At 33.6% G+C, this 12,207-nt stretch overlaps 2 protein-coding genes across 4 annotated transcripts in view; both read left to right on the top strand.

The window, feature by feature from the left end:
* tardbpb (TAR DNA binding protein b) overlaps positions 1-12,207 on the top strand; it is a 78,550-nt gene that overhangs the window by 18,841 nt on the left and 47,502 nt on the right. The window contains exon 2 of the mRNA XM_087255038.1: positions 6,584-6,654. The gene's annotated coding sequence lies outside the window, so the exon portion shown is untranslated. The remainder of the gene's footprint in view (positions 1-6,583; positions 6,655-12,207) is intronic.
* ca16b (carbonic anhydrase XVI b) overlaps positions 1-12,207 on the top strand; it is a 199,639-nt gene that overhangs the window by 152,562 nt on the left and 34,870 nt on the right. For all 3 annotated transcript variants that reach the window (XR_015494059.1, XR_015494060.1, XM_087257856.1), the window contains exon 14: positions 5,530-5,621. Coding sequence is in view for 1 of the 3 variants with exons in the window: in XM_087257856.1 (XP_087113982.1) it covers positions 5,530-5,621 (92 nt within the window). In the remaining 2 variants the exon portion in view is untranslated. The remainder of the gene's footprint in view (positions 1-5,529; positions 5,622-12,207) is intronic.

Below are 12,207 nucleotides of genomic sequence, written 5' to 3'. Positions count from 1 at the left end.
ATCTATTCCAGCATTCCTATTTAATTCCAGATAATTATTCTTCTGTCTCAACACGTCACCGCTGTGCGTTTTTATTCCATTATTGCTCAATTTCCTATATATGGTTCATGCCTTTTCCAGAATGGGTTATATTGTTTGCTTTAAATTAGGGTATGATGTTGCCAATGTGTGAGAGCTTTAAGGTCCATGCTGATGTGCATCCTACTGAAACGGAATATTGATTAGGGGGCAGGGCTTTCTTGTTGCGCATCATTTCCTCATAGCCAACTAATGGTAAGATAGGTGTGGTTAAGAATATTGTTTATACAGACAAGGACTGACACTCAAAACACGAAAGGAAATGGTACATTTTTATTTCAGTGGATTTTTTGCACAGTTTATTTATTCACCAAAGGCATTACAATGTGCACCAGCAAAATAAACATTGTAAATTTTTGATTTCACACAGACTTTAAATCTAATTATGTCAGTCAGTTACTAAGCCAACCTAAATCCCTTCATTCAGTGTCTTTATGGTATATGGATTTCATTTATTTAAAATGACTGAAAGCAAGTTTGTAATAATTCTAGCTATTTTACACTTTAAATCTTCGTTTAGCTAGATTTTTGGAGCTTCCTGCTAGATTGATTTTTTTAACTACAAACCTTAAAGTTACAGCTTAAATCTGTTTATTTAAATTAATTGTTGTGAACTGATTTTTGTTATTTTAATAAGATTGTTTGTTTAAGTACATTTTTTTCTCTTTTATTGAACTTCAAGTGCATTTAAAATTAAAAATGTAACTTTTTTGTGAAGATAGTGGTTCAACATTTTCATATTTCTTTGACACTTTTGAAACATAAATATGTTATATAATATATATAATTGCTTTGTATCATTATAATTACTTATTTATTTGCCAAAGTAACTAACATTTAAATTTGTTTTCAACCCAAATCAAATCTCAATCCACTCTAAATTCCTAATACCAAAAGTTAGTGTGAGTGTTTACCAGAACGTTTGATATTGTTTGCAACACTTGTGTTAAAAATTCATTTTAACTTAAATCTGTTTATTTCAATTAATTGTCAAGAACTGATTATTTTAATATGTTTTTTTAATAAGTAAAAGATTTTTTTTTTTATTGAACTTTATCTACATAAAACTTTTTTTTTATATTTACATTTTTATTTTATTTTTATTTTGTGGTCAGCTTTATTTAAATTACTGAACGCTAATTTTTAATAACTCGAGCCATTTTATTACTTTAAATTTTTTATTTAACTAGGTTTTTGTTTTATCTAAATTGTTTGCATTTACACACAGCACTAAGTACTTTCAACTTTACCAGTTCGTTTTAATTAATTGTCAAGGACTGAATTTTATATTTATAATTTTTTATATTTTTATCCTCTGAATTTTTCATATTTAAGTCAAATAAACACAATAAGTCTCTTCTTTTAAATTACCTGGCGTTAAAATGGGATCCAAATCCCTCCCATTTTAAGGGCCCACCACAACATGATGTAGGAGTGCAGTTTCCCCGCCCTCTAAATTGATCGACAGACGCGTATTAACATGTCTCCATAAGGCGTATAATCATATCCACAATATAAGACTTGCGCAGAGTAACTTGGATTAAAATATCTGTTCAGCTCTCTGTGATCATCTGCACCTCAAGATTGAGTTTTAAGTCAATGCATGTTTGTAATGAGACAGTAAAATTGCTACGTAATTCAGTACAATGTCAGTACAATTATAAAAGAAGATGCTTCAATCCTGGTTTGTGGACTTAAATCAGGTTTATTTTGTACATTAACATAACGGATATCCACACAGCAGTGGATATTAAGTGTATCCTGTCACATTTGCCATGTAAAACTGTGCAAACTTTATAACGAAATTGTGTGGGACTCATCATTGCAAAAAGGCTTGAATTAACTTCACAACAAACATAACAAATAACTGTTGGGATAGTTCTTACTGTAGTAAAGAAGATCTGCTTCATTTTTGTCTGTCACTGTGCTGTTTATCTACGTGAATGCTACACACACGTGGAAACAGTGAACCAGCTCATTTGCATTAAAGGCACAGGCAACAAAAACAGCTACAATGTCCTAACAGCTCCAATTTCCCAGATTTAAAAGGCTATAATAAATAATCTGATTGGTATTTTGAGTTGAAACTTTACAGACACATTCTGGAGACAAAAATAATTATATTAAATCTTAAATAAGGGGTTAAATAGGTTTTAATATTACTATTTTACAATTAAATACTTCTACTTCTTCAATTATTTGTCAAAGCAACTAGCCTTGTTTGTGACATTTAATTTAGTTTTCAACCCAATCCAATCTCAATTCTCATTTCCCAATACCCAAAGTTGGTGCGAGCGTTTACTAGAAAGTGTGCTATTATTTGCTTAAAATGAAGTTATGATGTTGCCAAGGCGATAGGCTAATGAGAGCTTTATGTAGGCAGGGATCCATCTGGAAGGCTCAGAGGCTCTCAGTCTGTTCAGACTCACAGATGCCCATTAAAGAGCAAAGATGCTGCACTCGTCTCCCTCAGACATTTCCACACGTTAAAGCAAACTCCAGACCTGATGCAGAGTCGCAGATGGGGAACGAGAAGAGCTTATATTTATCTTTGTACCATCTCGCCTGTTTTGCATGCTTAAGGATTAGACCGCGGGGTCCGAAACTTGACTGAAGGGCCCTTGTACGCCATTAGTGGAGTGTTTCTGATCCCCCGTCATAAAAAAAGGTCATTAGCGTGAGGTTTGTGTCCCCCAGTCATGGCCTGTCCTCCTCCTTCCCCCTCCGTCAACAGAGATCATGAGCTTTTCAGAGCCTCCGCTTCTCTTTTTATCTCACCTCTTGAGGATGACTAGCATCTGCTCGCTGCTCTGCTTAAAGTACAGGTAGGGACGCGTTTATATAAATGCTTGACTGGGATTTAAATGAAAGATGAGGGATGGGAAAATGCGCTGTGTTTGTGCATTTAAGATGAAATGAAATGCCGTAAGAGTTGCATGTGTAAAGTTGAGGTTGATATTCATGCATTTTATATGAAGGCTAAAATGAGAGCCAGAGATGTTTTGTGGGTGTCTGTGCGGGTTTGTGGGTTTTGATTATGTAAATGTGGCAATGATAAAATAACTTGATTATGTAACTGTGTTTTAAGGATCTCGAGGGTTGTTCGGTTTCTGGTTTGTAAGTATAGATAGGGGGTTGGGGGATCTTGATGTAGATTTATCTGTTTTAACTTTTGCACATGGTTTTGGAGGTATGGTAAGTGTAGCTGGTATATTTTGATTTGTTCATCTGATTATCAGAGGTTTTTTTTTTATTTTCAGCATCAGCTGATAAATCACACGTCTGGAAAGTGAACATACATGTGTTTATCATGTTCAAGCTTATGGCTCGTTTTCTGTATTCATGTACTTACAAACTAAATTTGTAAAAGAATACATATTAAATCTACAGAAACAGCATGTTGTAAATGTGGCAATGATACAATTACTTGATTATGTAACTGTGGATCTCGAGGGTTGTTAGGTGTGTAATCATATTTAGGGGGTAGTGAGATGGAGAATTGGAGTTGATATCTGTTTTAATTTTTGCGCATGGTTTTGGGTATGGTAAGTGTAGCTGGTTTCATTTGATTTGTTCAACCTACAGTATATATAATTTTATATATTTAGATATTTGCAGATGCAGTCTCTTTTTTTATTTTTATTTGCTTGTTTATTTTAAATGGACAATACACTTGACATTATTATACAAAGATAACCGATGCTGCGTACATAGGGCATATAGCATAAAGCTAATTTGCAGCCCTCGTCCCTGGTTAGGCTTTACATTAATAAATAAAAACAATTAAGAATAAAACACAATACAGTAAACATGTACAATATTTACAGAGCCACAAACATAAAAAGCAAGACAATCTGCATAAAGAGAAATGTAAACGGGACCAACCTGAAAGAATAATGCTTAATGCTCACATTGCTGTAAAGATTTCAACCACTTTTCAACTTTCAGCTTCAGAAAAATGTCTTGCAGAATCATCACAATCTAAAAATATAGATTTTTTCCAAATAAACATATTCAGGTCATCTAGTGAAACTGTATTTATATCGCAATACATATCACAAAATAAGAAAAATAAATACTGCAATGTTAGATTTTTTTAATGTAGTGCACCCCTAATAAACTGTATATTATAATATATATATATATATATATATATATATATATATATATATATATATATATATATATATATATATATATATATAAATTAAGCTTATCCCGCTCACCTAGGCTGCATATATTTAATCAAAAATACAGTAAAAATTGTAAAATTCTGAAATGGTATTATTTAATGTAAAGTCGTTTATCACGTAATTGAATAATTTATTCCAGTCATTTTAAAGATGATTTTTCAGTTTCATTACTCCAGTCTTCAGTGTCACATGATCCTTCAGAAATAACTCTAAGAATAATTATTATTGTTGTTATTATTTATATTATTAATAATATTATTATTATTAATGGTAATAGTAATAAAATCAATAATGACTGGACTAATCATTTCATTTGAAAATGCATAACATAAGTAAAAAATAAATATTTAATAAATAAGTATTTAACAATTGAACAAATTGTTTTACATTTAATAAATGCCGCTTTGATGAACAGAATAATTTTTTATTTTTTTCAATAAACCTGACCCCAACCTTTTGACCGCTAGTGTATGAATATATTATATATTTTTTTCAGCATCAGCTGATAAAAATACCTATCTAAAAAATGAACATAAGTGTGTTTATCATGTTCAAGTTTATTACATATTTTCTGTATTCATGTACTTACAAACTAGATTTGTAAAAGAATACATATTAAATCAACAGAAACGGCATGTTGTGGGATGGACAATGCGAGTCGATTTTTCTGCTATAACTTTTGCACATAGTTTTAGGGTTTAATTTGATTTGTTTATCTGATTATTATACTTTTTCTTTATTTTCAGCATAAGAAAATGAAGAACAGAAGAGCAGTACTTTCAGAAAATGAACATAAGTGTGACTTGTGCAAGGCATTCTGGTAGTTGTAGTTTATGTGGTGGCATGTGTGTAGTCCTTCAGCAATCTACAAACACTCGAACAATGGTGATTGTGACAATATAACATAATATTAAAAAAAATATGTCTTTTGCATCAAAGATATTTACTTTAAAGTGTGATTCCTATTGTTTTTATTATCTTAATGATATGTTTTACCGAAATAGTTAAGAACAGTATATTCAGGCATTATGCACTGTATACTTTTTAGTAATGTACTAATATAAGAGTTGAGACTGAGATTGTATTTAACCAAAACATTGTGTATTACTTGATGTCCAAAGTGATAAATAAGACATGGATCTCTAAGTTAACACCTGACAATGATTCTCAGCAGACAGGAAATTTCTCCAGATGAAGAATCTGTCTAAAATCATCGTGATTACCTGCATTCCTCTAACCGGGACGTTTCTGTTCACAGGAGATTCTTCCAGACGGCACATTTCTATATTGAAGACAGAAACTCCCCCAGAGTGATCCGCAATGACAGCTTCCCCATCATCTCTACAGCCGGTGAGGCTCTAAACAAACACTCACAAACTTTCAACAGCTTTTATTGCCATCAATTTAGAGCAAAGATTTCCAACCTGGGAGGTCGAGACCCTCATTAGGGGTCACCGCAAGATTTATGAGCGGTCACTTTAGTTTGGGTCTCAATCAGGAGTGTCCAAACTTTTTCTTAAGTCCCGTTTACACTGATACGTTTTAGTTTTAAAATGCATACGTTTTGCTACGGTTACGCCTTCCGATCTCCGAAAACGGAGCGTTTTAAAAACGCTGAAGAGTCCATTTTAATTTTAAATGACTGCTGCTCCATGTTAGTGTGGATGGGGGAAAATGGAGACATAAAAGGAGGCAAAAGAGACATCTGATTGGGGCTTTTGCCTAAATATTAAGTAGCCTACACAAAGTTAAGTCTTGCGTTCTTTCCTTGTAAGTTCAGACTTCGCAAGTTTGAAATGGAAAACAAACTCCCGAGGACACGTCGTGTAAATCTTCAAAGGAAACAGTGTACTTTATAACCTCATTCACATCACCCTGGCTACGTTGTTTAACTTTCTTAACAATACAATGAAGTTTATACAAAATAGGAAATAAAGGCAAACAATCAGTCAAATGTGCTGAATCCGTGTGCATGGTTACATTGCAACCTATCTTTGCACTCAGCCAAAACACGTTATCTGAGAACAACTAATAGATTCAAAAGACCAAAGTCGAGGAATATTTCGTTTTATAAATATCACGTTTAACATATATAGTGAAATTAGATCCAGTGAGTAGATCCTTGATGAACAGTACGATGTGCACAGCTCTCAAATGGGTAGATGTTCTCAAAGCACCTGCTGACTGCCTTGATCTCAGACCCCTGCATATGCTATAGCGCATGACAGAGTGTGTGTGTGATCATGTGATGTGCGTTTTCAGCGATGCAGTGTGGACAGAGATCTGTTCAGAAATGCTAGGTGAAACGCCAGTGTGGACGTGGATCATATTCATTCTAAAACGTCGTTTTAAAACTAAACGAATTAGTGTAAACAGGGACTAAGTCTAGATCAAGGGTGCCCAAACTTTTTCTTACAAAGGGCCAAAGACCAAACTTGATTGAGGCTTGTGGGCTGAAGGTAAATATAGTTGTCATGGGGGATTTCCTAGTTTATTTAATAATATTTTAAAAAATCCATTGACTAATACAGTATAGTTGACATTTTATAATAAACTTATTACAGTAAAATTAAAAAAACTGTCTCATTTACAACAGAATTACACTAGTTTTTGCCTTGATTTGTCAAATCAGTTGTCTCTGCATAATTCTCCCTCCATCGAGTTATGGTATTTAAATTTTTACAAATCAGATTTATTTACAATATTTAATTAAAACATTTCATTTCAGTTAGATTTTTTTGTAGCTCAGCAATAAAACTAACTAACAAAAGAAAATTATGGTAAATTAGAAATGACGGTCTCTGTGTTAAAGGCCTTTGCCCTCATCATTCTCATTGTAACCTTTGATATTGGGAACCAAATCAAAGGTTACAATGAGCCAATTTTGGCCCGTCGGCCTTACTTTGAGCATCTCTGGTCTAGATCTACACTAATATGGATACATTTAAAAACAGCCTTTTCATTTAACACTATTGTTTTCAGTCATTTCCCAAAAGTTGATCATCTACATTGAACCAGCAGAAAACATGTTGTTCCTCTACTGCGCTTGGGTTAAGACGAAAGACGCTTTCACTTGCATCATTTCTGCCTGCGATTTAATAACTTTCTGGATTATTGAAATGTTGCAGCAATATGTTGAGGAAAAGCACCATTTTTTGCTAATTTAACTGATTAGTACAAGGTCATCCACCATTCACTCATAGAAATTTAAATACAGCCAATCAGAAGTACGGAATAGTGCACACTGCGCTCCAACGAAATAGTAAGGTTTATAATCTAATCAATATATATTAAACCTCTTTAACTTTATAAAATGTACATGCTGAATCACTGATATGTGTTGGCTTATACGAGTCATAGCAGGGCTCAACAATAAGGACTGCCCGGTGGCCCAGGGCCAGCATGAGAGACGCTTGGGACAGTAGACAGTATTATTACTGGCCCGATTGGGACAGTGCTGCCTTGTCACTAACATTTAATTTGTCTTCGACTATTTTTCAATTGCGTGCATTTTAAGTTTGTGCTTTTAAGTCTTTAAACACTACCTTCTCTGTGATGTCGTAAACACCATATTGCTTTCTGGTTCCTCTTCTCTGATTTGTTGTTTTGAGCATGCTATTTTTTTCAGTAACCTGGTAACTACCAGTACAGCGAAGAAACGGCAACATGGCAGCAACATCAAATTATAAGGCTAAAAGAAAATGTCTGTTTCTAACGTCTTGGAAGCAGACATTTACGTGTGAGTATCGCAACAACAAAAAAAAAATTAAAGGAAAAAGGAAGTGTTTTGCTAAATATTCACAATGCTCTCAGATGATAGCTTTGAGCCAGGACGGAGCCAAATAAAAATCTTATTACTTTCGATCCCCTTGAGAAAGAGTAAACAACGATGGAATTTGTTTATGAAATGAAGTTTATACAAAATAGGAAATAAAGGCAAACAATCAGTCAAATGTGCTAAATCCGTGTGCATGGTTACATTACAACCTAATGTAAATTAAAGGAAAAAGGAAGTGTTTTGCTAAATATTCACAATTCTCTCAGATGATAGCTTTGAGCCAGGACGGAGCCAAGAGTAAACAACGATGGAATTTTCATTTTGGCTGAACTTTTGCTTTTAATGATGCTGCAGATTTCTGGCTTGTTGAGTGGATGCATATTTAATGCTCTCAGTGTTTCTGCTTCTCAGTGGGCGAATGGACAATCTGATTGCTCAATTTGGGTCGTGCATGATTTTCCACAATCGCATGAACTGCTGTCAGCATCACCGCTCTTTTCTCTGTTTCTCGCTCCACCGCTCTTGACTGACAGGTCTATATAACCGTAAGCCAAAAGAAGTAAAACTAGCGATTAATGTTTATGAGAGCTCCATTTGAAGTGATTGTTTAATGGAGAACTCATCAACAGTCCTTGTTAAATTGGAGAAGAAGTCTGCGTATTCACGTCTCAGTGATTTAATAAGACTCAATCTTCTCTGTTAACACTAGAACTACTGGAATATTCTACTAGAATGGCCATAGTAGTCATTCTGAGCATTTGTACTAGACTGAAGACTGGCATTTTTGTCAGGCCATATTTACATTAGATGTTTTGGATTTGCTTGACTGCCGTTATATTTTATAATGTATTTTTTTTTAATAATATTTAATTTAATGCTGGTTAAAGTCTGGTTAAAATCAAAATGTAATGTTTATTTTGCTAGCTCACATTGTTATTCATAAAATGAGTAATTAATCCGTGCAATTTAATTCACTGAATAGTTGCTTTCGTACTCTTCAATGAAAGTCTGAGCATTTGCCTCCGCATTTGTCCTACTGTGACGTCAACCTGACGGCGTCCATAGCAACTGCATATTAATATCCTTTCCTAGTTTGCTATGAAGAAATAATGCACTAAAGAAAGCTCCGCCCCCTACTCAATATTCAGTTTGAGTTAGAAAATAAATGTCTCAGCAACTTATTGTTTACATAGACTTGAAGTATCCACGTGAGTAGATTGCACACAGTCAATGCAAATGCATGAATAAAGGTGAATTTTCATTGGGCGGGGTGTGAATGATGTGGAATGTGTTCTGCATTTGTGGCTTATATGAAAATAGCCTTAATCGTGTTGCATCAATGTGCATCGAAAAACATTCCACAAGTAAACTAGTTTTAAACTAAGTCGTGGTTTAGTAAACCAAGCTTTTTATTTCCATCTCTGCAATAATGTTGTTTTTGAAAGTGTAAATATGGATTAAAATTGAATATTTTGTGGATAAAACATAAAATTTTTTGGAAATAAATACGTGAATTAAGGTTTCAAATGTTGATTTTTGCACTTCGCAACGCTGTGGACTTGAATTAATGAATTCATTCATTCATTTTCTTGTCGGCTTAGTCCCTTTATTAATCTGGGGTCGCCACAGCGGAATAAACGGCCAACTTATCCATCAAGTTTTTTTTTACGCAGCAGATGCCCTTCCAGACGCAACCCATCTCAGGGAAACATACACACACACACACACACACACACACACACTCATACACTACGGACAATTTAGCCTACCCAATTCACCTGTACCGCATGTCTTTGGACTGTGGGGGAAACCGGAGCACCCGGAGGAAACCCACCCGAATGCAAGGAGAACATGCAAACTCCACACAGAAACGCCAACTGAGCCAATGATCGAACCAGCGACCTTCTTGCTGTGAGGCAAATGTGCTACCCACTGCACCACTGCGTCGCCCGAATTAATGAATTGAAGTACATAATTAATCAATTAATCATGATTAATGGATCTATTATGTTACGATACACAATAATAAACATCAGGACATGAAACATAAATTCTACACATCCAAATTAGAAGTAGATCAATATTCTGTTTATTTCTTTGTAAAACAAAAATCTGTGTGACTAACAAAAACATCACCAATATGCTTTATAATGCACAGTAAAAACTTTTATAGATAAAACATTCATAATGCATTCAGTTATAATACTAGAATATAATACTAGAATAAATTATACATGCATGAAAAAAGTCAAAGTTTTAGTTTTTTATTTGTTTGTTTGTTTGTTTTACTTGTTTTAGTTGTGATTCAATTTAAAGCAATATTAGTTTTTTTTTCCATTAACACTTATTATATTTAAAAATAGCCCAAAAAATGTTTCTAAAAGCTGCAAAATATTTCGTTTCAGCATCGATATCACATCGATATCGAAATCACAGGATCTGCAATGTCGAGTCTGGATTATAATGGATCATTTCGCAAGTGCTTTTAGAAGCCGGTGACTGTGTGACGATTTTAAAAGCATTCAAGTCTAAGAAATTGTACAGTTTGTAACTTAAATAACGATTAATTTTATCGAACTGTTTATACAACGAAGACAACACAGTCAAATTTTACATTTGATTATTCAATTACTCTATACCTCAATACTGTTCGAATTCACAGAAAACAATAAAACAGGGTTTATTTGTATCTTTTTCTGTATTAAATCTATTTAGAATTGTAGATTGTCAATTACATTTTTTACAGATGCAATCTTTAATAATTCTTTCTGATTCTGATTTTGTCTGTATGTATGTGTGTATGTAAATATATATGTATATTTGCAGTAAAATATGAAGGCATGCTAGAATTGTCAGGATACTACATACATATGGGTTTTATTTCAAGAATGTTATTATACTGCAAAATTTAAAAATAGCCCAAATGACTGCGTTGGTCTAGTGTTAATAGTGTAGTTAATTACAGAGTGGGGGTTAAAGTGATGTGTGTTTGATCATCTTTAGCAGTGGTAAAGCAGTAAACGCTCCAGGGGATTGTGCTCTGTTTTAAATACGGTCCCAGCTGTGAGCTTCACTGGCCTTTAATGAACCATACCTTTATATGTGACAATAGACCATCAGTCCAGGCCTTTTCTTTGACAGAGAACTGATGAGCTTTATATGACGCAGATGTGACCTACCGAATATCATCACTCAGACAAAAAGTAGGCCGTATAGATTTTGGTTGAGGGTCTTTTATCATTTGGTACAAGGATGTGTTTTATTTTTTCAGAAGGGTTTTGCGACGCTAGATATATTTCGCAATGACAAATATGCATTCAGTATGAATGAAGGAGTATATATGTTATTTAAAATGATGATGTAATAAAAAATATATATTTTATTTGATGATTCAATTTAATATTTTGCCTTGGTACTATAATAATAATAATAATAATAATTAATAACCAAAATAAAGTATGAAATGCAAAAACTGCATTAAGGCAATTATTAAGTGTTTCATTGGTTTGCTTGTGTTTGAGTATAATTTAAATACATTTTATATTATAATGCTAAGTTTATTTATGTAACCGAAGGGAGTGACACATACACCTGAGGTAAGATCCACAATGCAGGTTTATTCGTCGTCAGGCAAGCAATGGTCGATATAGGTATAAATGGGTATGTGAAGGCAGTCCAGAATCGTAATCAGTAACAGGCGAAAGGTCAAAAGGCAGGCGGCAGACAAAGACAAGGATGCTAACAAGGCTAAGGTCCGTACACAGGATAACAAGACTGGGAAACGCGTTGTAGTGTTACTTACAGTGAACAAGACTCTGCAAACTGAATGGATGAGTGTGTGGCTTAAATATTTTGAAAAAATCAAACATTGAGAAAATCACCTTTAAATTTGTGCAAATTAATGTTTAGCAATGTGTTTTGCTAATCAAATTGAGAGTTTTGATATAATTACTGTATAAAACGTAAAAATAATCCTTATGGAACATTATCTTTATATTATATTACTTTACATTACATTATATTTTACATTAAATATTAAATATATTCTAATGATTGTTGGCATAAAGGAAAAATCATCATTTTGACACAATGTATTTTGGCTATTGCCAAAGACTGCTTAAGACTGCTTGTTTGCTACATGGTCACACATTAAAGACA

The sequence above is a fragment of the Danio rerio genome, chromosome 6, assembly GCF_052040795.2.
Source record: "Danio rerio strain M-AB ecotype USA chromosome 6, GRCz13ab, whole genome shotgun sequence".
Lineage (NCBI taxonomy): Eukaryota > Metazoa > Chordata > Actinopteri > Cypriniformes > Danionidae > Danio > Danio rerio.
Note: the sequence above shows the minus strand (reverse complement) of the source record. Positions and strands in the feature narration are given on the sequence as shown.